Genomic DNA, 24,170 nt, shown 5'->3' with positions numbered 1-24,170 from the left:
AACCAAAACCAACTCGCCAATTCTCCCTCTGAGTGGCGAGTGCTGGTACAGCGCGGCTTTCGCTACGTCTTACGACCAGCGCCTAGGCTTCCCAACCAAGGTACCTTTTAGCCCAACCCAGCGGGAAACTCACGGTCCCGTCTTATAGGCAGGCTCCCAACCAACAAACCTAAAAGGAATAAAGCACCTTCGGGCTTACCTGGATGGTTGTCCGGCGGGCGCGGGGTCGGGCACGGGTCGATGTCTCCCCAGAAATCACCTGGTTGCCGGCATGGAGTAGATCAGCTCGTGAGCCGCCCCAGCTGCCCCCGGAGTCCCAATCTGGTGTCGCCAAAACTGTTGCCCGTAAACAAAGACACAAACCAACAGAGTGTCGGTTTATGCGGTGCTTTATTCGGGGCCCCGGGAACCTGAGGACTCACGTCCCAAGTCAGGATTCCGAAGACCCTCATTTTCAGTTCAGTTTTTATACACAAACAAGTTTACATTTGGTTTCCACGGCAAAATTAGTTCGTGCCAGAGCAGTTTCATTCAGTTACATACAGGCTCATGCTGCTAACAATTGACAATCAACTATTCTAATCATAAATCTACTCAAGCTGTCTTATCCCTAGTAACTGTTTAACAGACCCTCACCACATCCAAGGTAACAAATCATTATATACATGCTTGACTAAATTCTTTAATTATTGTTTCCACTTCTTCAGTACATTTCATGCTCACAAACAAGGTTGCTTTTTAGGCCTACTCTTCTACTAAGCCTTAGCTATTCTACTACTAATTTAAATTGCTCTGCAACAAAAAGAATAAGTTTATATCTTAGGACATATTTAATCAAATAAAGAAAGCAAACTTACCTGCTCACAGTAAATAAACTCAAGACATTAGTCATTTTGAGAGCTTCATTAGAGGCACTAAGTAAGATAAAAGAAATCACACAATTCCAGTGGAACAACTTAGATTTCTGGTTTTACAAAATATGATAATCCACTGTTTCCAGCACTTTGAAGAAATTATGAGGATTGTTTATGGTTGGTTAGTTTAAAATTTCTGAAAATTTGCTCCCTGGTAGAGCCGCTTTGCAAAAACTAAAACATGTTAAATCACTAATCATCTGGGAAATAATAAAGACATTATTGTCTATGTCCTAAGATTTTACCTGAAGTCTGAAATATGTTGAGTTTTCTGGCATTTCAAATTTTCTATTAAAAGAATATAAATGTTAACAAGATAATTCCTGTTTTATCTATTAGATGATCCATACATTGAAATTTTGACTAATCTGTAGAAGGCAAAGTGCTTAAGCAGTTTTTATTCCAGTATTTTTTTTATTCTAAGCTTATGTTTTGTTTGAGTTTACCAGCTTGAGTGTGCAGTTGTCTGAAATGAAACTTGAGCAAATTTTATCACAAAGTGCTATGTTTTTTATTTCTGTTCTGATTTAATGTCTCATATCTTCTGCAGAAACTTATTGCTGTGGGGAAAACTTCAATAACTCGGACATTCTGTTTTGTTTTGTTTTGTTTTTCCTTTTTGCTCACAGTTCCAAAGACACCTCCAGCTAATGTAAGTGGCAGAAGTGGAAGACGACATGAATTAGTAATAGCATGGGAGGTAAGGGACTTTTCTAATTAAAGGGGTTTTTTTCATGTTAACTTCTTTGAGGACAAAGTAAAGAGTACTGTACTGGAGTTTCCTTACACCATATCTTGTCAACACACGAACACAAAATACTGTTCTTAAATATGTTCAAAAATTTCAAAGTACTGTGCATTTTTGTATGGTTAGAGTAGAGGACATTATGGTAGCAGCTCCAGAATTATGCTAGTTCATAAGACTTTTCTTCCTGATTTACTGCTTGGATTGATTTGATTTTTCTGGATCTTACGTAAACATAACACCTGATGAAATAGTAGCTAGGGAAAGAAAAGGAAAGCCTTATAACTTTCACCTTCAATTAAGAAGTAATTATTTTTAATTAAATCATAAAAATATGAAACTAAAGAGATGAAATAGACTTTTATTTTGACAAGATAATTGTGCTGCAAGATGCAACACAGGTGTATGGCCATGCCAGTGGGTAGTTGGAGGAGTGGGTCGTGTTCTCTGCTAATCATAAAAAACCCAATAGAACAGAGATTTTTCTTGAGTTTTCAAAACTTCTAGATTGATCATGAAGAGTTTCAGATTCAGAATATATATATATACACACCTATACATAAACTCAAGAAGAATTTTCATTAAATTTTCATTAATTTTCATTAAAACGGGGTTTTAATGAAAAAGGTCTTAGCTTAGGCAGTTTGAAGAGACACTCAGATAGTAAGAGACACACAGAATTCTGATTATCTGTTTTAACTGGCAAATTTTAGGCTGTCTGAAGAGGCTGCCTTCTGTCGGCATATCTGTCTTCTCCAACACAAGCTACCTGAGATAACTGTGACAGAGTTGATTTCAGTTTTCTTTATAGTCTATAACCATAAATAGCAGCAACTCTCCTATTCAGAGAGAATTTGCTGAATCCCAAACAAAAGTATCAGGTGGCTAGAACTGTATCAGATGTGAACTGACCTAATCCCAGTCCCTAATATAATATAGTAGTATGCAATATTCATGTTGAGTGTCTTTATATAGTGTTTCCTATGTGATTGGGGTGGGGGACTACTGGAGTGAGTCATATCTCACTCTCTGTCAAGGGACAAACTTTTCCTCTGAAAGAAACCACAGACACATGGGTGAGACTAGATTACAAAGTCTGTCTTATTTTTACATCCTCTGCCCTTGGACTCAGTTGGGCAGTGCATAGCTTCAGAAGGATGGGTAGAAAACTGTGTCTGCAAGTGCCTGATGATGAGACACTAACTTGCAATGGGGAGGGGAGAGGATTTAGCGTCCCCTGGGCCTCTGCTGTCATTCGATGTCCATTAGCTACAAATCTAAGATGGGCACTTCAAGAGAGGGAGTTTAGACACCCATTTTTGGGCATTTCCCATAGGTCTAGTATTCTGACAGCTTTTAAACCTACCCTAATCCCTAAACTAGTCCATCGACTTAATAATAAATGTAAGCTACTGCTAATTTACTAATTAGCACAAAAAGTTCCACTAATTGAACTGGACATCTAAATTTTAGCTCTTGGAGTGCTCAGACTCTAACATAGATAAATCCCTTTTCTAACTGCCTGCTTATGGCAGATGTGTCCCAAATTAAGTGGCTAATTGCACAGGTATTCTGAGGAGAGAAAAGAAAATGAGGGGTTTTTTGCTTTTTTTTCATTAAAAAGAGTGAAACAACTGTTTGAGAGTTAAAATAAATGGAATTATTACATTATATCCTAAGTCTTAAGTTGAACCCTGGACTTAAATCCCTAAGACTTAACACCCCATTTGGACACAGAAATTAGATAGACTGGCACCTGCAAACCAAGAAAGTCCCACTGTAGTAGGAGTCATACACATCATGTTATTCACAATATGTTACTCTATATTTTTAACAAGGTCAGTGGTAGGAGCTATTCCACCAATAGAAAACAGGATTCCACCAATAGACAACAAGTTAAAGCATTAACCACAAAGTGGGAGATATAAAAGAAAATAATTTTCTGAGTCCAAGAGCTCATTCAGTACTAGGACAATGACCTAACTATGGTGATTAGGTGAGAAAACTCTCTCACCTTAGGTTCTTCTTTGGAAGCAATTGTCCTTATGAGGACAATTTACTTACCAGGTATGGTAAGTAAAATCCTGTAATGCAACTGTGACTGCTTTTTAAATTAGTAAAACCTTGTCTCATCATTACCTGGACTTAATTTTTCAGCCAGTGTCAGAAGAGTTTCAGAGTGGAGAAGGATTTGGATATATTGTAGCCTTCAGGCCAAATGGAACTCGTGGCTGGAAGGAAAAAATGGTGACATCTTCAGATGCCTCAAAGTTCATCTACAGAGATGAAAGTGTGCCACCTCTGACTCCTTTTGAGGTGAAAGTTGGTGTTTACAACAACAAAGGAGATGGTCCATTCAGCCCTATTGTTGTCATCTGCTCAGCTGAAGGAGGTCAGTTCAACATGAAGTTAAATTCCATACCATGAAGTATATTAAGTTATATATTTATATAATGTGTCCTCTTATACCATGCTTTTTCAATCTTAAATTTTAAATTTCTTTGCAGAAGTGCTGAATAACATTAAACACATTTTACAGAGAAGGAGGTGAACTAACTTGCCAAGCTTACCTAGAAAGCAAATTACAAACTTTAGGAATAGACTTCAAGGACTGATGTGATCAAAAAACTCTTTTAATTAAGGCTCCTTAATATGAAACCTGTAGTGTTACCTTTCGACTGGGCATCTCTAACCACGAGCGGAGAAAGGATGTTATTTTCTGATGTTTCTGAGATCCATGATCCTTTTTTTGATGGGTTAATCAGACCACATCTCAAAGACTAAATAAATTCACTTATGAATGTTCATTTCCTGGTTAATGGATACTGAAAGTGCACATAAATATAGTTTTTCTTATTTTAATTAATTTTTATTTTCTCTTTTTTGTTTCATTAGTATAAAAGTTCTGACTATATATTAGTATCCCAGTATTCACTGTTAGTTATAGTAATAGCTCAGGAGACTAAATGAAAAATATTCTTTTTAAATTTCTGTGGAGAAATGATATAAATTCTCAATAGTTTTTTTTCCTGGGGGAGTTGGGGTTTTTTAGGGGGAGGGGCAGGAGAAAAGCCAACTATTTGTACTAGTAAAAGAAGTTGTTCTCTTTTTGACAGGAGGGAGTGTATAGAAATTTCCATGCACACAAGAGGCAAATAAATGTTATACAAAATAATATTTTGAGCAACTCCATTACTGGAATTCATAAACTTCAAGGTTTTTTTCACTATACTATCTTGAATTATCCCACTGCCTCCTATGAAGAGAATAAGACAAGCAGAGCCCTAGTACCGAAGGGAAGAATTTCATACTCTCTCTACAAAAAAGTAGTGTAAAGATAGTAGTATTCCATGTGAAGCTGGAAAACATTAAATGCTATTCCATATTAATTGAATAGCACAATAATGTGCAATTTTGGAGCCATGATATAGCAGATGCTGTCTGCTACTATTCTCTCAGTAATTACAGAGGTTGGAGATGCTGATTTTACTAAAAACAGCCCTAATAATTTGGTTTTGTTCCACTTTTTGAATCAGCATTACCAAGTACTCATATTTTTATAGAAACAATTACATTTTAAAGTACAAAAATTGAGCAGTACAACTTGGAAATTGTACAGTTGACTTTCCTGTTTCTCCAGGTAAACTGATACTGTGAGATCAATGGCAACATTTTTATTTTTTAATAATTTCATATTCTCATCAGAAAGTTCATTGCAAATATGTTTTTGCAAAGGAAGAGGAAAAATCTTAATTTTATTCTTTTTAGTAGCAAAAATTATTTTAACAAAATCTGAGTGCTGATTTGTAATAAGTGGTCCTTTGCCTGTTATTTGGACAAGACTGGAAACAGAATAATCAGTAATATATAAATTATTTTTTTCTAGAAACCAACTTTTCTGATTATAATTCAATTACTTGAAAGTACCTACTCATTACAGCTTTGCTAATTCAGTCTCTGTATGTGTCTATGCATTAGACTTTTCTTTGGTAATTGGAATTCTATGGGTCTAAATACTTTACAAGACATATTTCAGGAAAAATATGTTTTGCTCTGGTAATACAGTGCAAAATTAATTTACAAAAAGTTTTTCTCCAGAATAACCCTAGGTGATATACTGAAAATTTAAAGGAGTAAGGAAACAGTTTATTACAGATAAATTCTGGGCAATATGGAGATTGAGGACAATAGACAGTGCAGTTTGCTATAAAATAGGGAACTGCTTTTGAAAGAGATATGGACTGTCATGCTTAAGGAGCTAAACAACTGAAGGCACCATTTTTCAAGGATTTCTATTGAAGAGTAAATATTAAATAACGATTGACAGTACAATATATTATGGTCTTGGGGCTGATCTAGCAAAACTTTAGCTTACTTGCATTTCATCACACACTATGTGTTTTCTGATTGACATTCAGAGCCTATTTGTGGTGGCTCTGAGTGGTTCTTAAACAAGCAGCTTGGCAGGTGGCGTTGAGCAAGTTCCCCTCAGTGAATGCAACAGAATGCCCTCTGATTACATAAAGTGAATCTGACCAAAACAAAAGGTTTAAAAGCATTACCTTCTGAGTAAAGGGATGCAGAAAACTTCACCAGAACACTGAGCACTTTTTCAGGAGTAAATAGAGTGGCTAATCTTTTTATCTCTATTAATGTAGATCATATAATAGAATCATAGAATGGTTTAGGTTTGAAGGGACCTTAAAGATCACCGAGTTTCAATATACCCTGCTATGGGCAAAGAACCTTCCACTAGACCAGATTGCTCAAAGCCCCATCCAACCTAGCCCTGAACACTTTCAGGTATGAGGCATTCACAACTTCTCTGGGTAACCTGTTCCAGTGTCTCACTACCCTCATAGCAATTCATTTGTTTCTAACAACTAATCCAAATCTCTTCTATTTTAGTTTAAAATTCCCCATTGTCCTGCCACTATCTGCCCAGGTAAAGTCGCTCTCCCTTTTTTATAAGCTTCCTTTCAGTACTGGAAGACTGCTAGACAGTCTCCCCAGAGCCTTCTCTTCAGGATTAACAACCCCAACTCTCAAAGCCCATCTTTATAGGAGAGGTGTTCCAGCCCCATGATCAACTTCTTGTCCCTCCTCTGGACCTGCTTCAACAGGTCCCCATCTTTCTTGTGCTGAGAACCCAAGAGCTGAATGGAGCACTTCAGGTGTGGTCTCGTGAAAGCAGAGTACAGGGGGAGAATCCCCTCCCTTGACCTGCTGGCACACCGCTTTGGATGAAACTCAGAATATGGTTGGTTTTCTGCACTGCAAGTGCACGTTGCTGGCTCACGTCCAGCTTTCATCCATGAAAAGTCCCAAGTCCTTCTCCTCCGGGCTGCTCTCAATTAGTTCTTCTTTCAGTCTGTATTTGTACATGAGACCGTCCCAACTCAGGTGAAGGACTTTGCACTAGACCTTGTTCAAACACTTGAGGTTCCCATAGGCCCTCTTCTGTAGCTTCTCCAGGTCTCTCTGGATGTCACCTCATCCTTCAGGTGTGTCACTGAGCTTGGTGTCATCTGCAAAATTTCTGAGGGTCCACTTGATCTTTGGCTGTCCATGTCATTGATAAAGATAGGACAGAGCTCTGAGGGACACCACTTGTCACCAACCTCCACCTGGACATAGAGCCAACAGATATTCAAAAGACAACATAATGCCAATGGTTACTGACGCATCAATGATGATGGTAACTGTAGGTAATGAAATATATGCAGGTAACACCAAGGTGGCCATGATCCACAGCTGAAATGTGAAGAATAGATTTATACCATCATTTCAGGGACATACATATGCATATACACTGCCAAGTCCAACTTAGCAGAGGCAATAACATGGCATGCAGGCTTGTGCTTTGTCTTAGAAAAGACTATCACAGGCTGTGTTTTCACAATTCTGAACTCTCTTCTCTCCCTTGCCCTCATGCCTGTGAGAAAGAATGCTTTTAAGTTTTTAACAAGATTCTGTTATCTTCTTTGAGAGAATTCCATTTCTTTCAACAGGCAGAAAACAACTCGAAAGAAACTCAATATGTGAAATTTCCCACACCAAAAATATCCTTAACATTTCCCAACTGCAGAGTCACCTTGAGTAAAAACAACTAAAAGTAACTATCTCCTCACCAATCTTCCATTTTCAACCCCTTCCTCCAGGTGGTAACCCAAAGTTAAAGAGAGGAGAAAGCCTGACTGGTTATAGATGTTTTAAGACTCTTCTTCTCCTTCATCCATCTTTTGACTTCATAGAAAACATCACCAGGATACAGTTCATGGGGAAGACTCTCCAAGAAGTACGGATGAGTGTAATGGAAGAATAGAGAATAGAATGGAGGTTCAGATAAAAAGGTTGTGCAAAACTAGATAGACAACCTATGGATAAAAAAAGCAAATGCATGTGACCTTCTGGAAAAGATGTCTTAATGTAGTAGGAAATTTTGAGGGAGGAGTCTTTCCTGGAGATCTTAGGAAAGGAAGACAGCAAGCAATCAAAGAGAAAAGAAGAAAAATAGAGGTCAAATGTAGTGACGTAAATGAGACGATGAGAGCCAGGAAGCAGTTCTGGAGAGGGAATGAGGATGATGCACAGAAGATGCAGGATAGAAAAACGATGCACAATTACCTTCAATAAGAAGGTAGAAGAGGAAACAGTAGACATGTTCCATCCAACACCAGGGAAAGACAAGCCTAAATCTTTCATAAAGGAAAACTTTATTAAGAGAAAGATATCAGAGCACGTGGAGAGCAGAGCGAATGAATCTACTTGCCAGGAGAAAGGTTGCAGTGTGCAGGCCTGAGGCTGAAGAGAATCATGATCAGAACAGGGAGAAATCTTCTGACCATACTTGCTGCCAGGAAAATAAGGTATTCATGGCAGAATATACTGAAACAGCACTGAAATTCAGTGCAGGCACAGGTTATTTTGATCCACAGAGAAAAAATTGTAAAGGCACAAAATAATGAAATAAAGCCATGAACAAAAGCAATGTTAGCGCCATTTGTTTTAATATTTATGTATTCTTTTTTACTGATGACTACATTCCAGTCCATCCAATACTGAGGGACTAAGAATGCTAAGACTACTCACACAAGCTTTCAGTATCAAGGAAATCATATGCAATCTCTATGTGTGGTTTTAATTCACTGGAAAGTGAAAACTGGGAAAATCATAAATATAGCAAAGGAAAAGGAAGTAAGAGTGTAAAGGTATGATGGCAAGAAGATGGAAAAGGCTGTACTGGTAACAGTGATGGCCAGGTTGGCTTTCTTTAACAAGCATGGCTAGACAAAATATGAGATGCACAGGAAAGACAAAACAAAATTAAAAGTTTGGATGTCATAACGCGCTGATGATGTGATAACATATCAGGAAATGCAAAAGCAGTGTTTGGATAAAACAGAATAACCTTGAGTTCCATGTAACTTTAGAAAAGGGCAATTAAAGAAGCTGAAAGTCAAACTAGAGATCAATTGCTGATTACCCTGATCAATTCGGATTCTGAGAAAGACCTTTCTAATTGTTGATAAATAGTACAGAATGTTATTTATGAGAGAATTCAGTTGCTGACAGTACTTTGGATAGTAAAAACTAATAAGTAAGGACTAATGATCTTGTGTCCCAGCTGTGCTAATTAGCAGATTATCCAGTACTAAGTGAGAAGAAATAATGGTACAATAGTCTTGTTCTGATGAATAATTAGGACACTGTAGAAAAGCTGATCATAACAAAGAACAGTTCTACACATCATCATTAAAGAGCAGGAAATTATATTATAAACTAGAATTAACAGATGAGACTAGAAATGAAAGTGTTTTGGAATTTCTCTGGGACAAAAGTGTAAAATCTATTTGAACTTTATATTAAAAAAATGGAACATTTTTAAGGCAGTACCTCTGAGGATCTATAGATGTACTCACTAGAAAATATTTAGAATAAGTAAAAAGCATACATAATATAACCCAAATAATGAAAAGAATAAAAATAATCCAAGTATAGACAAAAATTAAGGTAAATTTTTTTTAGGTTAAGAAAGTATATAAAGCAGAAAAAAAGTGAAGCAAATTAGGCATTTATATTAAAGAGAATTGAGGAATGGACAACAATAATAAAATACTTTTTTTGGTTTTTTAAAATAAATTATATAGAGAGGATAGCTAATAAGAATGTGAAAGTGCAAATTTTTACATTCGTAATGAAAACTTCTGGTATTGCATTTGTCAGAAATTCAAGCCTTTCCAAATTAAGCATTGCAGAATTTGCTATTTAAATATACCATAAATGAAATTTAATCTGTTTTTCTATTCCCGGCTGCCATGGATGGTGAGAGCTAGTCCCCAAGCTCAAGAACCTGAAGCAAGATCTTTCCCATCCCAAAATAATGAAGACAATGAACAGTTGGCAACAATAAATTTAGCTAAACATTCAAGAAAAAATTAAAAATATTTCTATGTAAGGGTAGAAAAACATACCTTTTACCACTTGACTTGTGAAAGGCTTGGAAGGCTATTGGCAGAATTTCTTAAGAATCACTCTTAGATCGTATATATTTAATATTCATAATGCCAATAGAAGAGCTGGTTATGAAATACAGGGAAGGATCTGACCAATATATAGAAAAATGTGAACTAGAGGACTAGAGGAAAAGCAAGGACATATAAATGCTACGTCAAGTACATAAGGAGGAGTAATAAGCCAGTCTATTACAAAATTGGAACATAATAAGTAAAACCTGCACACAAGACAGACTCAAATATTTTAAACTGCATCAGGGTATCATTCTGATAAAAATACTACAGTCTGGGGCAGCACTAATTGCCCTGAGTCAATACTTCACCATAGATCATATTACCAATGTAGTGCTATGGACAGCTGTACGTCCATGCTCAGGCTGGTGCCTTGTCTATCTGTACCCACTTAATTTACAAGTATAGATGCAGCCTAAAAGCACAAGAATAAATATGAATTAGAGTACTGTCCAGTACAGAAATAGATGAGAATATACAAGGACATAGAAACAAGCTTTGGGGAGAAAAAAGGAACTCAAGTGGTTTCAGGATGAGTTAAGTCTTTTATAAAGGGTTTTTTTATTAATGATTGCCACAACTGATGATAAGGATCAGTTCTGTTTGTTCCAGTATCTAATTCCTCCTTCAGGCCCCTGATGGAATCATCTTCACAACAACTGACAGATCTATAATTTTGATAAACAGAGTAGTGAATACCAGTAAAAATTTCTATATGTGATATAGAGAACCCTTAGCGGTACAAGTTAAAGTCTGAAGACTCTCATACTCACAGTTTAAAACTTCCTGAGGGACCCCAGATGTGGTTCTGTAACACATACAAGGTGCAATGATACTGCACAGAGCTTTTTTTCTTGTTTCATATGGATTTGTGGTAATTCATTGAGCCAATGAAGATCCAAAGCTCTCAGTTATCGGAAGGACAAAGGACTGTACAACAGCCCTTGCAATTTTGTTTCTTCATAACTTTTAGATGTTTTGCATCAAGCCAGCTAGTGGATGATGTTGTATTAAACAAGACACTGCAGAGTGAAGGAGTGTGCTGCTTAGGCCCATCTCCTCCCTTACTTAGACAAATGTAGACCCTTTCCTTCTCATTTAGAGGGAACAATATGCAGTTACACACTTTTAAACACAGCCTTCATGTCTTTAATTAAAATCTTACTTTCATGAAGCAAAGTCCTGTAATTCATTTCATAGCTAAAGCTGAGCTACTTGGGTTTTAGGTGAACCTGAAGACTAATAAATTGGCAGATTAGCTGTAAACCACAGAGAGTTATTTCCTGTTTCTGCCAGATGATCCATCTGGAGAGATCCTGTAAAAGTTCATCTAGAGATGTCTTCAGTGATTTTTTTAAACAGTGAAATCACAACCCTGACATGTAAGAGTTTATTAAGCAGTCTTCTGATCAATGCCACTACCCCCATGGAAAGGCAGATGTGCAATCAATATAATGAGCACATCCCCTCTTCACATACTGAATATAACTCTGGCTACCGTGTCACTTGATGGAAAGAAACTGTTTGTATTCATGAGCATGGCAACACTCCTCTTGTAAAGTCTTAACAGAATAAGACAGCTGCTTATTCCCAGGGCATACTCTGCTGTGTAATAAATCTGGGTTATTCCATGGGGAAGGGAGAGCCACAGCAGGATGCATACTGTGAGCAAGTGTGCAGGAGAGCATGAATACAGGAGCAGGTTGCAGAAGTTCTACCTGACAAGTAAGAGTATTTCAGCCCTAAATAAAAACTGTGGAGTGCAGAGGTCTTTGCTGCTAGCTCATTTTGACATCCTTCTAATTTTTCTGTTTTAAAGTCCTCTGCAAAGACACTGGTCAGAGAGAAGGAGAAAATAGAAGGGACTTGAGGAAAAGTGAGAAGTCCAAGGGCCTGTTCAGGAAACACTAACGTCATTTCTGGTACTTTGGAAATCAGATATCTTTTCCCTTTCTAGCACAAGATTCTAGAGATAATTTTATATCCTGCAGGCAGCCATGTCACCACAGATCTGGTAGAGTCCCCAAACTGGGAATATGCATCAAACAGGCTGAGAGGTGGAGATCACCATAACATCTCTTGCCTTTTCTCAGGAATGGAAAAGGTTTACTGGAGATAGCTCTGATTTTGAAGGTAGCCCTTGTGGCTATTTCTAGCAAGGGAGTAAACGCTACCACCTTCTTTATCTACAAGTAGGCACAACAGGGATGACTTTTTCTGATTTTCCTTCTCACAGATCTCTTGTGAATTTTTCCACAGAGAGGCATTATCACAGAAATGGGTCCTGGCTGAAATCCCAAAATGTCAACTAGGTACAACTGCCTGCAGTCATAATGCAATTGCCCAAACTGAGGTTCTTAACTTCAAATAAGAGCTTGGATTCTGAATTAGAGCACTTTGTAAAAATTCTTTTTGGAATCAAATTGAGAACTAAACAGATATTAAGTGATTGGTTGAGGAGTCCTGACTGAGGCTCTGTTCCACAGAAGAGTTAAAACAACATAAACTGTAGCAGGCTCTTGGACTTGTTTTTTAAGATAAACCATGTGGAAATTTTAAAGATGACTACTTAAAAAAAATAGATCAGTTTTGGAGATCATAAACACAGGGAAAAAACTACCATGAGGGCTAGTCATTCATTCTTCTTTCTTTTCTTTCCAGTATCAAAATTCAAGATTCCCTCTCTGAACATTAGATCAATAGAATAAGTGTAAATCCATGTCCTGCCATATTACAGACATCCCAAAGACCCACATATTGATCATGTTTCCTTAGTGTGATTGCAGCACAAGGAAAGACAAGGTTTCATGAACATTGCACAAAGCCTTATGAGAATTTTTCATGCTGCATCTTTAATTCAAAGAGGAAATATCAAAGGAACTATTAAAGATATTGGTCCTCTTTCTTTTTTCAAGAAGTATGACCTTAGGCAGACACCTATAGGTGTAGCATAATGACAAGGTATGAAGAAAATAATGTGATTATAATATCAGTGACCATAATAGAAAAAGCTAATGAACCTGTCAAACTTATCATTAGTTTTAGACAAGGAGAATAAAGCATGACATTGGAGTGAACCATAGACTGTATTATATCACTAGAAATTATATGGTCCTCATCTTATCTGAATCAATATAAAATCCTATTTAGTCTCTAAAAACTTTCAGACAGTCACAATATATCTTATTCTCAAATATTTAATTTCTATTCTTTTGCTGTGCACTTCTATTCTCAATGTCTAATATCAGGGAAAGTACAGTGAATTACTTCTGAATATGTAAGAATTACATTTTCTTCACATAAAAAAAATCTAAACTATTTCTGCTCCTTTTGTTGAAAACAATTTTTAAAAATACCAGAAAATATTCTATGTTGTTATTCTAAGCAATATATGAACCATTCCTAGTGAATGCTATGAAAAGGAAATGATACCTACATTTATAGAAAATGTAAAGGCTGTCAACCAACATTTTGTGTATATCTCAAATTATTTATCCCGCTGCAATCTTTTCTGACAACAAGGTAATTGCTTCAATAATACAAAACTAGAAGATAGCTTTTGCCACACAGATCTTAGTAGAACATAAAATAGAAAGCAGGATGTAACTGTTGAACAGAAAATAATATTATGAGCAATGTATTTCTTTAAAGCACTTCAAAATACTTTAAGTATTGAATTCAAAAGACCATTTCACTTATTTCTGGAGATTTTTTTTTCATTCGTTGTTGCCTGAAAAGTTCCATACATATTTTATACTTATTACTAATATTCATTGTTTGAAACACCATTTTGCATCACATCAGAATTTCTTCTTTTCTTTAGAAGTAAATAAAAAAAAGGAGATCAAAAAAGAGCCACAAACATTAAAACTCTGACATCAAAAAGGATGAAAAATTTGTGCAAGCCATGTCAGTGAAAAAGTGTAGGGCAGCAATGCCAGAAAAATACCTGCATGTGATCAGAGAAAGGAGGGTAGCTAATAAGTCAGGCCTGATATTAGGTATCATACATATTAGGCAGTCTGATCACTGAGAAAATTATATCATTTTAAATCAGGCTGTTCTGTAAGGAAATTCCTTTTCTGTAACCCTGTTAAATGAATCTCAAAAAAAATTTTTTTAGAAAGCTCTTTGATGTGTCTCCCTATAACATAAAAGGCAAGACCTCTACCTGCCCTTCAGGAGCAGATCAACTCATCAGAAATGTAATGAGGAACATTAGGCCAAGAAAGAAATCGCAGGCTCTGCAAATGCAGGGCAATATGAATTCACACTTCTGCTGAGCAAGTGAACTACACCAGAAAGGTGAAGAAATGCCGCTACTGTGTGCTTCACAGTCTGTGTTCAAGCCTTGTCTCCACAGCTTCCAGTAAGCAAATTTGCAGTAATATTTCAATAATAAAGCAAAAGATCCAAAAGACTTCCTTAAGGAAGTCTCAGTTTCATATGTGACAATTTTTGGATGCTCATTACTCCCAGTACACTAATGGGTAGTACGCTCAATAGCCTGTTGTGGCAATTCTCCAGGGACATTTACCCAACTTCCCAACCACTGAAAGAAGTTAGACGTCTATAAAGTGTTCAATAATGTGAAACACTGTTGAGCAGATACAGTATATAAAGCATCCTACAGAACTACATCTCCAGTGACCACCATGGCCATGTGCCACCAGCACCAAAGGACACCCACCCTGTCTGGAGGGCAGGAAGGGTCCTCTGCTCCAGATAGTCAGGAGGTCAGGACCACAGAGTGTCCTATGAATACCACGGAGATAGAAACATGGACAGAGGGCCAATGGTAACAGTGTAGGTAATCAGGGCAACAAATCCTAGGTCTTGGTGCCTTTATAAAAATGTGCATCCCAGGCTTAAAACAGTAAACGCCTCACAGCATAGAGAAGGTGGCACATCCCAAACACTGGTGCTTGTGACTTCAAGGACATAATAACATAGTTCTAAAAAAATTTCTTTTACATAGCATTTCACTACAGCCCTGGGTATCACTTCTTACTCAGTATCACCCCAGGGCAGGACTGACTGAGCACCCCAGCAAGGTATTGTTCATCCTGAGCTGACGGAATGGCACTTAAAAGCCACAAATAGAATGAATGCTCCATTTACTGCTGAAGTTAGGGCTATGAAAGGGGTGTGTGGAGGTGGGGGACTCATAGACAAATATTAAAGTTTTTTTAAAAAAATCACAGAGAAGATTCTTTCACAGTTTGATGCACCCGTCATCACTGATGAGATATTGATGTAGCATGACACAAATAAAGAAATACAACAATAATAATCTCTTCATCTTGTTCAGTTTTTCATGTTCCCCTTAAGTGTCATACCTTCTTCTGAGTATTAAGGTAGAATAAAGGAAGAAAATGACAGTTTCAGATGGAGTGTTTTTGATAAATACAAGCTGTTATAGTGGAGGTTTATTGTTTCGATTTTTCTTAATACAGAACCCACTGCTGCTCCCATCGATGTCAAAGCTACGAGTTTGTCTGTATCAGAGATTCTTGTTGCGTGGAAACATATTAAAGAAAGTCTAGGAAGACCACAGGGATTTGAGGTATGAACACAGAATATCATCATGAGAAGTCTTGTTGCTTTTGCTAGCATTGCATTCTGTTAATATGTGCAGCAGTGAAACTTCAATAGAAATTATGCTTATTTTAGCATACATATGGCTAACTGTAGAACAACGGTCACAGTTGTAGCACTGGAACATCTTTTATTTATTTGTGCTTGGAAACTATTCAACACCAGTTCTTATAACATCTCTTTTTCACTTCAAAAAGAGCTGAAAGAACTGCAAGTGACTCAGCATGTGTTGTTCAGAGGCTGGGAAAAATTAGGTATTGACTGTTTCCAGTTCTAAGTGACCAGTTCAAACTTGTTATTTACTGACAGCAACCAACACAGGGAAAGGAGAGAGCCTCTGTGTCCATGTGCTCTCATCCCACAGTGGCCGAGGGACATCTGCTGGGTAGACTATAGCAATGTCAGGGGGGGAAGCAGCAGTTTCACTGTCCAAAAATAAAAGTTCTGCTGAGAGACAGCCCTTCCTGACTTGGGAAAGTGAACAAGCCCTAGCAATGGACCTTCTCCCACCTTTAGATACAATTTACAGTCCAAACCTCCAGGAACAGATCAGATCTAGTATTAAGTTATCTGTCCTTTGGGGCCACCACAACCCATCTTGACTTTGTGGATCAGTCTATGCTGATCCTCATGAAATAGTCCAACTAAATCTCATGTACTTATTTTGGGATGCAGGTTATTTGACCTGCTTTAGACCTTTAGAGAGCATTGACTCATTCCTGATTCTCTACAGTAACACTGAAAAGGATGTAAATATGTAGGTCTGAGGCAGACACCAATCATAAGGGTGTCTTGAAATATCTTGTGACCTACTAGCACAGAGCACATACCTGGCAGCATGGCTGGACAAACCCAGGGACTGTTGACTGTCACTGATGGCCTTAGGAATGAAATGTAGGTGTCCAGGCAGCACCAGAGTCAACACATTCTCCAGCTCAGCCTCAGGCTGGGCACCAGGACAGCACATTTACCCCATGCCTTAGACACAACCATTTAACATTGTTTACCTTTTGGTGTGGCCTTTTGATATACTGGATAGCAATATCCATATTACCATCCAGTGCAGTCCGAACAGGGTGTTACTTTGCCATGTCACCTCACGTCTTGTATTGCTCAGGTGTCTTTTCCATCTATGTCTCCAAGCTGAACTCTGCTGATCCTCTCTCAGTTCTCATTCATTGTTCTTTATTCCCACTCCTTCATTACATTAAACATATTTTTACCCCTTTGCACATGGCTTGCTTCATGCAGTGAAATTTGATCATTTTATCTTTAGACCTGCTATCTCTAAAGAGAACAAGACTGTATCTGATAGGGATTATATTCACCTTGCAAGTGCTATCCCTCTCCACGTAGCAAGTGTTCCACCTGCTACTAACCCAACTTAAATCTCAAGGACACTCTGAAATAACTTAATTGCTGCATCCTGTCTTTTTTCTCTTCAGAAAGGGGTTTTTCTGCTACCCTTTCTCAGCTATCTTAACATTTTCTAACTTATACGTACTGTCTTCACTCTTATTCCATTGAACACTGATTCTCAAAATGTTCTATTTGCTTTACATGTTTTAAAATAAAAAAACACCAGATTTTCTTTCTAAAATTGAAAATTATTTCCCTAGAAGCTTATTCTTTCACAACTTGAATGTATTTTGCATTTACCTGCTTGTCACATAAAGCTTCCTTTAGCTCTCCAGATGTGTCCTAGCAATAGACGGCTATTACATGTGGGCTCTCTTTATGTATCAGAGGTGGTCTTCCTCACTTGGAAAATGTTCAGACCTTTGTAATTTAGCATACTCTGACCCAAAAAGTAGCACTTGGCTGCTCTAGGTCTCTCATGGATATCTCAGATATTAATTTAAAAATGGTTATTGATACAGTAGAAGTTAACTGTGAACCTTATTAATACTTTGGCTCCTCACTGTGCTGTACACCAATTTTAGGATTCTAGCATGAAGATTACAAGTAAATATTTTAAGCCAGGGATCTACAGTTGATATAACAAAAAAATCAAATATAAAAATATTTCAGTGCTCCCTTCCTCCCTCCATTAAGGAATTAAAGGAGCCTTCTAAGTAATAGTGTCTTTCAAGGTACTAAATTTATCTAGGGAGAGGAGGGTGCTTTTTTCATTCCATCCCACCTGTCCCCTACCTTGCCTTTTCCCTTTCTGTTATTTAGTCAGAATTTGTCTGCTCACTTTCTGACAGACAAATCTTTCAGGCAGCAGTTTGCTCTTTTTCTTCTTCTTTCCCGGGAATAATTATAATCAGAGCAGCACTTTCTTAATAAACAGAAAAGTAAATGTTGCTCTCCTGCATAATTCAGCAGGACAGAATAGAATCTGCGGATGGCATTGCTAAATCTTTTCAGCTCTATTTTTGGGAAGAATTTCATCAAAAAGACATAATGACTTATAGGATCAGTGCAGTGAGTCAGTGCATTACAGTATTCACTTCAGAACACTAAGTCCACACTATCAGCCCAATTTTACTAACATACCAAGAATTTCTCTTTCAAGCATCCTCTCAGTGCACAAAGGAAAGGAGTCTGTGTAGCAAGACATTCCACTCCCAAAAACCCCAAAATTATGGAACAGCTTCATCCTTTCCATACAATTTGCTTTCTTAGGCTTCTGTGAAAACTGTTTTAATTTCAGAACTGATTCTGAAAGTTCATCATATGTACAATGCACTGCAAAATAAAGCCTGTAGTACTCCCTCAATCCACAAACAACAAATAGATAAAGCACAGAAATACAGTAATGTTAATAAAAGGATGAATGAGTTATCTTTTTTTTTATAAAACAATTATTTCCTAATGTAGAATGATTGTGGACTGCTAGTAAAATGCTGCCTTCAATTCAAATTGAATGCAAAACAATCTGACTAGCCCCTCTATTTTCATGTCACAATTCGTATTCTGCCTGTGGTCACAACAGCAGTGACAAGATTTCTTCACATTTCTGGCCTCTTAACAACAGCATTATAAAAGGGGCAGCTATTTTCTTAACAGTTGAATGTTTGGGCTCTAATTGACAAAAGTGACAGAATATTTACTACATAGAGACAAGTTCGCAGTGACCCACTTTCACTCTGCCCTGTTTACACTTCCTAAGTGCACTAAGGAGTAATGAAAGGCAAAGTAACTTTCCCAATATCACATTGTCATTCTTGAAAGGCAGTGTTAACTGTTATGTCATATGAGTTTTATGCAAGGTTTGCTGTACTCATTTGCATCTTCCAAAGCACATGTTATTCCTGACTTCAGTACAGGTTTGTCAGCTCTCTACCCAACCTTACTAAATATATGCCAGCTACAGACTGATAAAGTAGAAGTAGCTTGAAAACTTTGTCAGAATTGTAGAAAAATATAGTGTGTTGTTCATACTTATTGTTTGGAATCCTTAACCTGAAGGTTATAAAATCTATTTTAGCACTAGGCAATGTTTTCTTCATCGCTCACTACTGGTAAGGAAGGAAAACAGAAAGAATTACTGGCTGGAAGAAGAGATATTTTTGTTTCCTTTTTCCTTTTCCAGAAAGACAAGGCTAATATTTAAGTAGAGATCACAAAGCTTTTGTCTTTTTCATTGGGATTCCCCAAAGGGGTAGGAGTTTGACTAATGCAATCCAAAGATCAACATGGAAAAAAACCAAAAAGGATAAAAAAAAAAAATCTTGAGTGTCATTTTCAGAGAGGATTACTTGACATAATAACTTGATTTTACCCTATTATGTCCTTTGAAAGAGAAATACTCGATATTTTGCTGTTTCTTAGGTGTATTTTATCTATTTTTACAATGGAACAGAAAATTACATGTGCATGGTACTGGATTCTTTTTTTTTATTTAGTGAAGTAATTTAGAAAGAGCATATGAATGTTTTAACCACAGCCTGGTAAAGCAAGACAGGAAAAAAAAAAAGAGTAATTCGTGGTTCACTAGCCTGAATACCAATTTACCAGACTTCATGCTTGAAATTAATTAATTTTTCCACACACAAAATTAGTGATTCAATGGTTTTATATATGAGTTAATTTTGCCTACAAAGTCATTCCTATTCTGATTCAAACACCTCTAAAGTCCTGAAGACTAGAACCAGGAGTTTATAGCAGAACATACTACTGCTTCTCATGCCCTTGAAGTCTGGATCACACCCTAGATCCCTCATGAGGGCCCCCAGAGAGCAATACCTTTTCCAATGTCTGTGTCTTGAATTTTTTGTTATGATTATCAATGACTCATGAACTGTTTGGGGGTTCTATTACCTAAAATCAGAAACACAGATAATTATTCATTTTTCATTAGAAAATATAACTAGATATTTGATGATAGTACTCAAAGTTGAAGTACAGTATCAGTTTTCATCCAAAGGGTCTGCAGGACCATGTGGAAGAAGAGGGTACCTGAGGAAAGAGGTGGAAGATGAAAGCTGCTCCAGAATGTACTGTACTGAACAGTGTTTTGTTTCTTCTTTTCAGTCAGCAATTGTTCTGGTGAGAATGAAGGAACTGAGGCTGGCTGACCTTTTGGCAGGAACCTCTTATCCAGTTCTGAAGCACAGTCACACCAATGCCTTGAAATTATACAAAAAGCATCTCTTCCCCTGTCCTAAGTGTTTACTTATATCATTGCATCAACATTTACATGGCTTCCATCTGCCAGTTCAAGTAACATACAAGTTTTCTGATAATGCTAATTAAAACACTTTTTATGAAATCTGAATCACTGTATGAACCATTTTTTCAGGGCTAGCAGCAGTTCTTTCAGTTCATGGCTCTTTCTCCCCTAGCACTTTCTGTACTCTAAGATCCCTTCAAGTCCATTTTCAATTACATCAGTGCTGTTGATGTTGATAAATGCTCAGAGAGCCCAGGAAAGTTTGGCGTTTTGTCCACTTTGATTCATTCTACCTAATTTAGGTTCTTGATATGCCTAATTTGTAGCTTAGATTTTCTGTGGTCAACAGAAAGAATATCCAGACAATAAATTTAGCAAAAAGGACACGCAATTAGATCAGACTAATTTATAGCAAAGAACACACGCCTTAAAAACCAACTTGGAAAAAAAAGTAATATTATTTAAGATACCTTTTAACCTAAAACTTCAAGGAAGTGGTCTGTAACTATCAGAGGTAGCAATATTTTAGACAGAAATAAACTTTAACATGAAGATTTTCTTTTAACCGTTGCTGAACTCACAATTAGGGCAAAGGAGTTTGCATGTTCTTGTACCTCCTCTATTCAGTTATTTGCTTTCACCCTAGCTCAAAGAGGTGGATTTCTGGGAAACAGATATCAAAGCTTGCTATTATTTGGCTAAACAACAGACAATAGAAAGTCCAGGAATAATGTAAAACCTTACAAACAAGAACACAATAATCAGACCAAATGCTTTCTTTCCCCATTTTTTCTTTCATTTTTCAAATATGGGCTACTCTTTTCTGATTTATTCTTCACACTATTATCAATATTCAAAATTGTTATTAATGAAAGCCTGCTCTGTTTTATAAATCCCTTCTGAGAAGTACAAATTAAGGTTACAAAAAATAATAAAGTCCATACTCACCTGGCAATATTTTAAGGGAAATTTTAAAAACAGGGAACAAACACTTTAAGGGCTTTGAAGTACAGAGGAAACTGACATAGAAGCATTGCCTAATTGCATTTCATGTTTTTGGTTCTTAATTCAGTATATTCATTCCCTCAAGAACACCCCTTTGCCAAGGGGGAACACCTTTGCCACGTGGTGCTGCAGAACTGATAGGGAACAAAATACGATTAGTATCCAAACTGATAATGCCACATAAGCAGTGATGCAGAGCAATTCCAAACCCATGAAAAATAACAAATGGGACAAGCAGTGCTCCTGCCTTTCTTGCACCAGATTGCTATATCTATGTAGTCCTCACACCAGTGTTTTGAAAATCAGGTTTTCACAACTTCTTTATGCTAAAAAAAGAAGTTTCAGTGCAAAAGCTGGGGGATATCTACTGTCTTGAACACTGCATTAACGAGACATAGTGTGTCCTGTGAATAAACACCAAGACCTCTTCAGCTATTCATAATTTTGCTCCCAACTTTCTAGAACAAGGATTTCACTACTTCAGTTGCATTTCCACACCTGCTACTGTCCACCTATGTAAGCTTGATCAAGTCACTTTTCCTTTCTGATGATTTTCATGTTGGATCCTCAGCAGACTACACTATCTTCCAGGACATGTGGTCTCTCTCACTACCTGTTCATACAGTCCTTAATACTGTGCAATTCTCATCACTGTAGTGTCAAGTTTGGAAAGATGCATCACAAAGGAAATTAAAGGAATCTGATTGCCCAAGAGATAATAAGCATTGGAGGTTCAATACTAGTGTGTGAATAAATGGTTGTTGATTCTTTTCTTCTTTTCACGAAAGATGTGACAAGGTATTATTTCAGGTATCAATAGGTTTGGTCAAGCATTCAGATATCAAAATACCTAAGTGAATCACACTTATTTCAACAACAAGTGGTGACTGCAACTAGTATTGAAGACTAAGAGGTAATTAATCTAAGAACTGAAGCAACAGTGTTTTAATATGAGATAATGCAGGCGCACATACACGTACACACACATAAAAAGACATTTACTTGAAGTTCTACAATTGAAAGAATGAACTTTGATTGGGCCCTCAATCAGAGTTAACAGAGACACTTTACTCAAATGAAGACAGGACCTCAAATGTACATCTTTTCAACCAGATATTTTTAGATTTTTTTTATGGTACTCCTAGTGCAGTTATAAAAGGTCAGCACTGTACTCATTGGCCTTATTTTCTTGTGGGCCCCTTGTTTTCTTCGGTTTGTCATTTTCTGGGATACATTCACCAAAGTGCTGTATTCTCTGTGACCTTTTTCTCAGAGGAAAAATTATCCTGATATAATATGAATAACCTACTAAGAAATAACCAACTTCACATAAAAGGTCAAAACACGCAATAAATGAAAGTAGGTCTCAGTATAAATAACAGTAAGCTGAATATAGATCTTTGAATGACATATTAGTAACATCTCCTGTTAGGGAAAGCAGGGCCCCGTGAGAATTACCTTACTTGTGTAGGTCACCTAGATACATTAAAAAGAAACAGTATTGCTCTTCTCCTTATTCCCTGCAAATACTTGGTCCCTGAGGAAAAAGACTATTTTAAAATTCCCAGGTCTGCATTATAACCTCTTTGAGATTATGATAAACTTAGTGCAGGTACCAGAAATAAGAATTAAGAACCACCACAGATAATTTAGGGAATTTATATCTGAAAAGGAAGGGCATAAGCATAATATCGGAATTTCATTTACCAGGAACCTTTTTATAACCAAGAACAAAAACTGAATCCATTTCCTTCTTTTTCTTCAGATAAGACTTTTCTGCCTATTCACTGCACTGATAAGAAATCTTGTGGCTGAGCTGCACTGGGCCAGGAAGGGCATGTTGCTCACAACACTTCTTAACTGATGAGGCCAGAGTTTTCCAGAGTGAAAGTAGATATTCTGGTGACATACCAGAGGGTGAGCTTTCCTTGAATGTTCTCCTTCAGTGATGAGCTCTCCCTGCCAAAGTAACTCTCTGCTCTTCTGTCTTGTAGTAACATTTTCTCATGCCAGTACACAGTAATTCAATGTGCTTCAGGTCATAACACGATATTCCAAGTCTTACCATTTTGGAGAAGTCAGCAGTGCATGGTTTGAGGTTAAGCAGCAAATCCCATATGCTGTAAAGGGCCTGATGATCAGAAAAAGGCGTAAATGGCTAAAAGACCTGCCACAGGATAACAAGTACAAACACCTGGAAGCACAAGCTTGCTAGGTTCCTATATTAAACCTTCATTTGGTCACTTGTTGGCAGGTTGGATACTGGAAGGACATGGAGAATGAAGAAGCAGCAGAAAAGGTCAAAACGGAGGGAAATGAGTCATCCATCCTCCTGACAGGATTAGAAGGAAACACATTATATCACCTAACAGTAAGGGCGTACAACGCTGCAGGGTATGGACCACCTAGCACTGCTGTGCATGCAGCAACCAAGAAGTCCCGTAAGTAATCTCAGTATCTTTGCTACAAGGGAGAAGTCAGAGAGCAACCTCTGCCCTCTTGTGTTTTCATTTAATATGAGTGTATAATAATCAGGAATCATGTATAGCTTTGATTCATGGCTTTGCTTTGATATTTAGACTTGAATTTATATGACTTTACATTCATAACAAGGGTTATTTTCCTCGGAAAAAAAGGTGATTTTTTACAAAGAAGGGAGAGAAAAGAGTTGAGGTTCATAGGCTTTGTGAAATTGGATGGGATGGGATGGGATGGGATGGGATGGGATGGGATGGGATGGGATGGGATGGGATGGGATG

The 24,170-nt window shown here is 37.3% G+C and overlaps 1 protein-coding gene across 5 annotated transcripts in view; it reads left to right on the top strand.

Annotated features, from left to right (window-relative positions):
• The window catches only part of CNTN5 (contactin 5), a 634,097-nt gene that overhangs the window by 603,113 nt on the left and 6,814 nt on the right, over window positions 1-24,170 (top strand). For all 5 annotated transcript variants that reach the window (XM_027677364.1, XM_027677365.1, XM_027677367.1 and 2 more), the window contains 4 exons: window positions 1,544-1,614; window positions 3,817-4,051; window positions 15,644-15,753; window positions 23,666-23,852. In XM_027677364.1, the coding sequence (XP_027533165.1) occupies window positions 1,544-1,614; window positions 3,817-4,051; window positions 15,644-15,753; window positions 23,666-23,852 (603 nt within the window). The remainder of the gene's footprint in view (window positions 1-1,543; window positions 1,615-3,816; window positions 4,052-15,643; window positions 15,754-23,665; window positions 23,853-24,170) is intronic.

Source organism: Neopelma chrysocephalum, unplaced genomic scaffold, assembly GCF_003984885.1.
Source record: "Neopelma chrysocephalum unplaced genomic scaffold, ASM398488v2 Primary Assembly neopelma1_43, whole genome shotgun sequence".
Lineage (NCBI taxonomy): Eukaryota > Metazoa > Chordata > Aves > Passeriformes > Pipridae > Neopelma > Neopelma chrysocephalum.
Note: the sequence above shows the minus strand (reverse complement) of the source record. Positions and strands in the feature narration are given on the sequence as shown.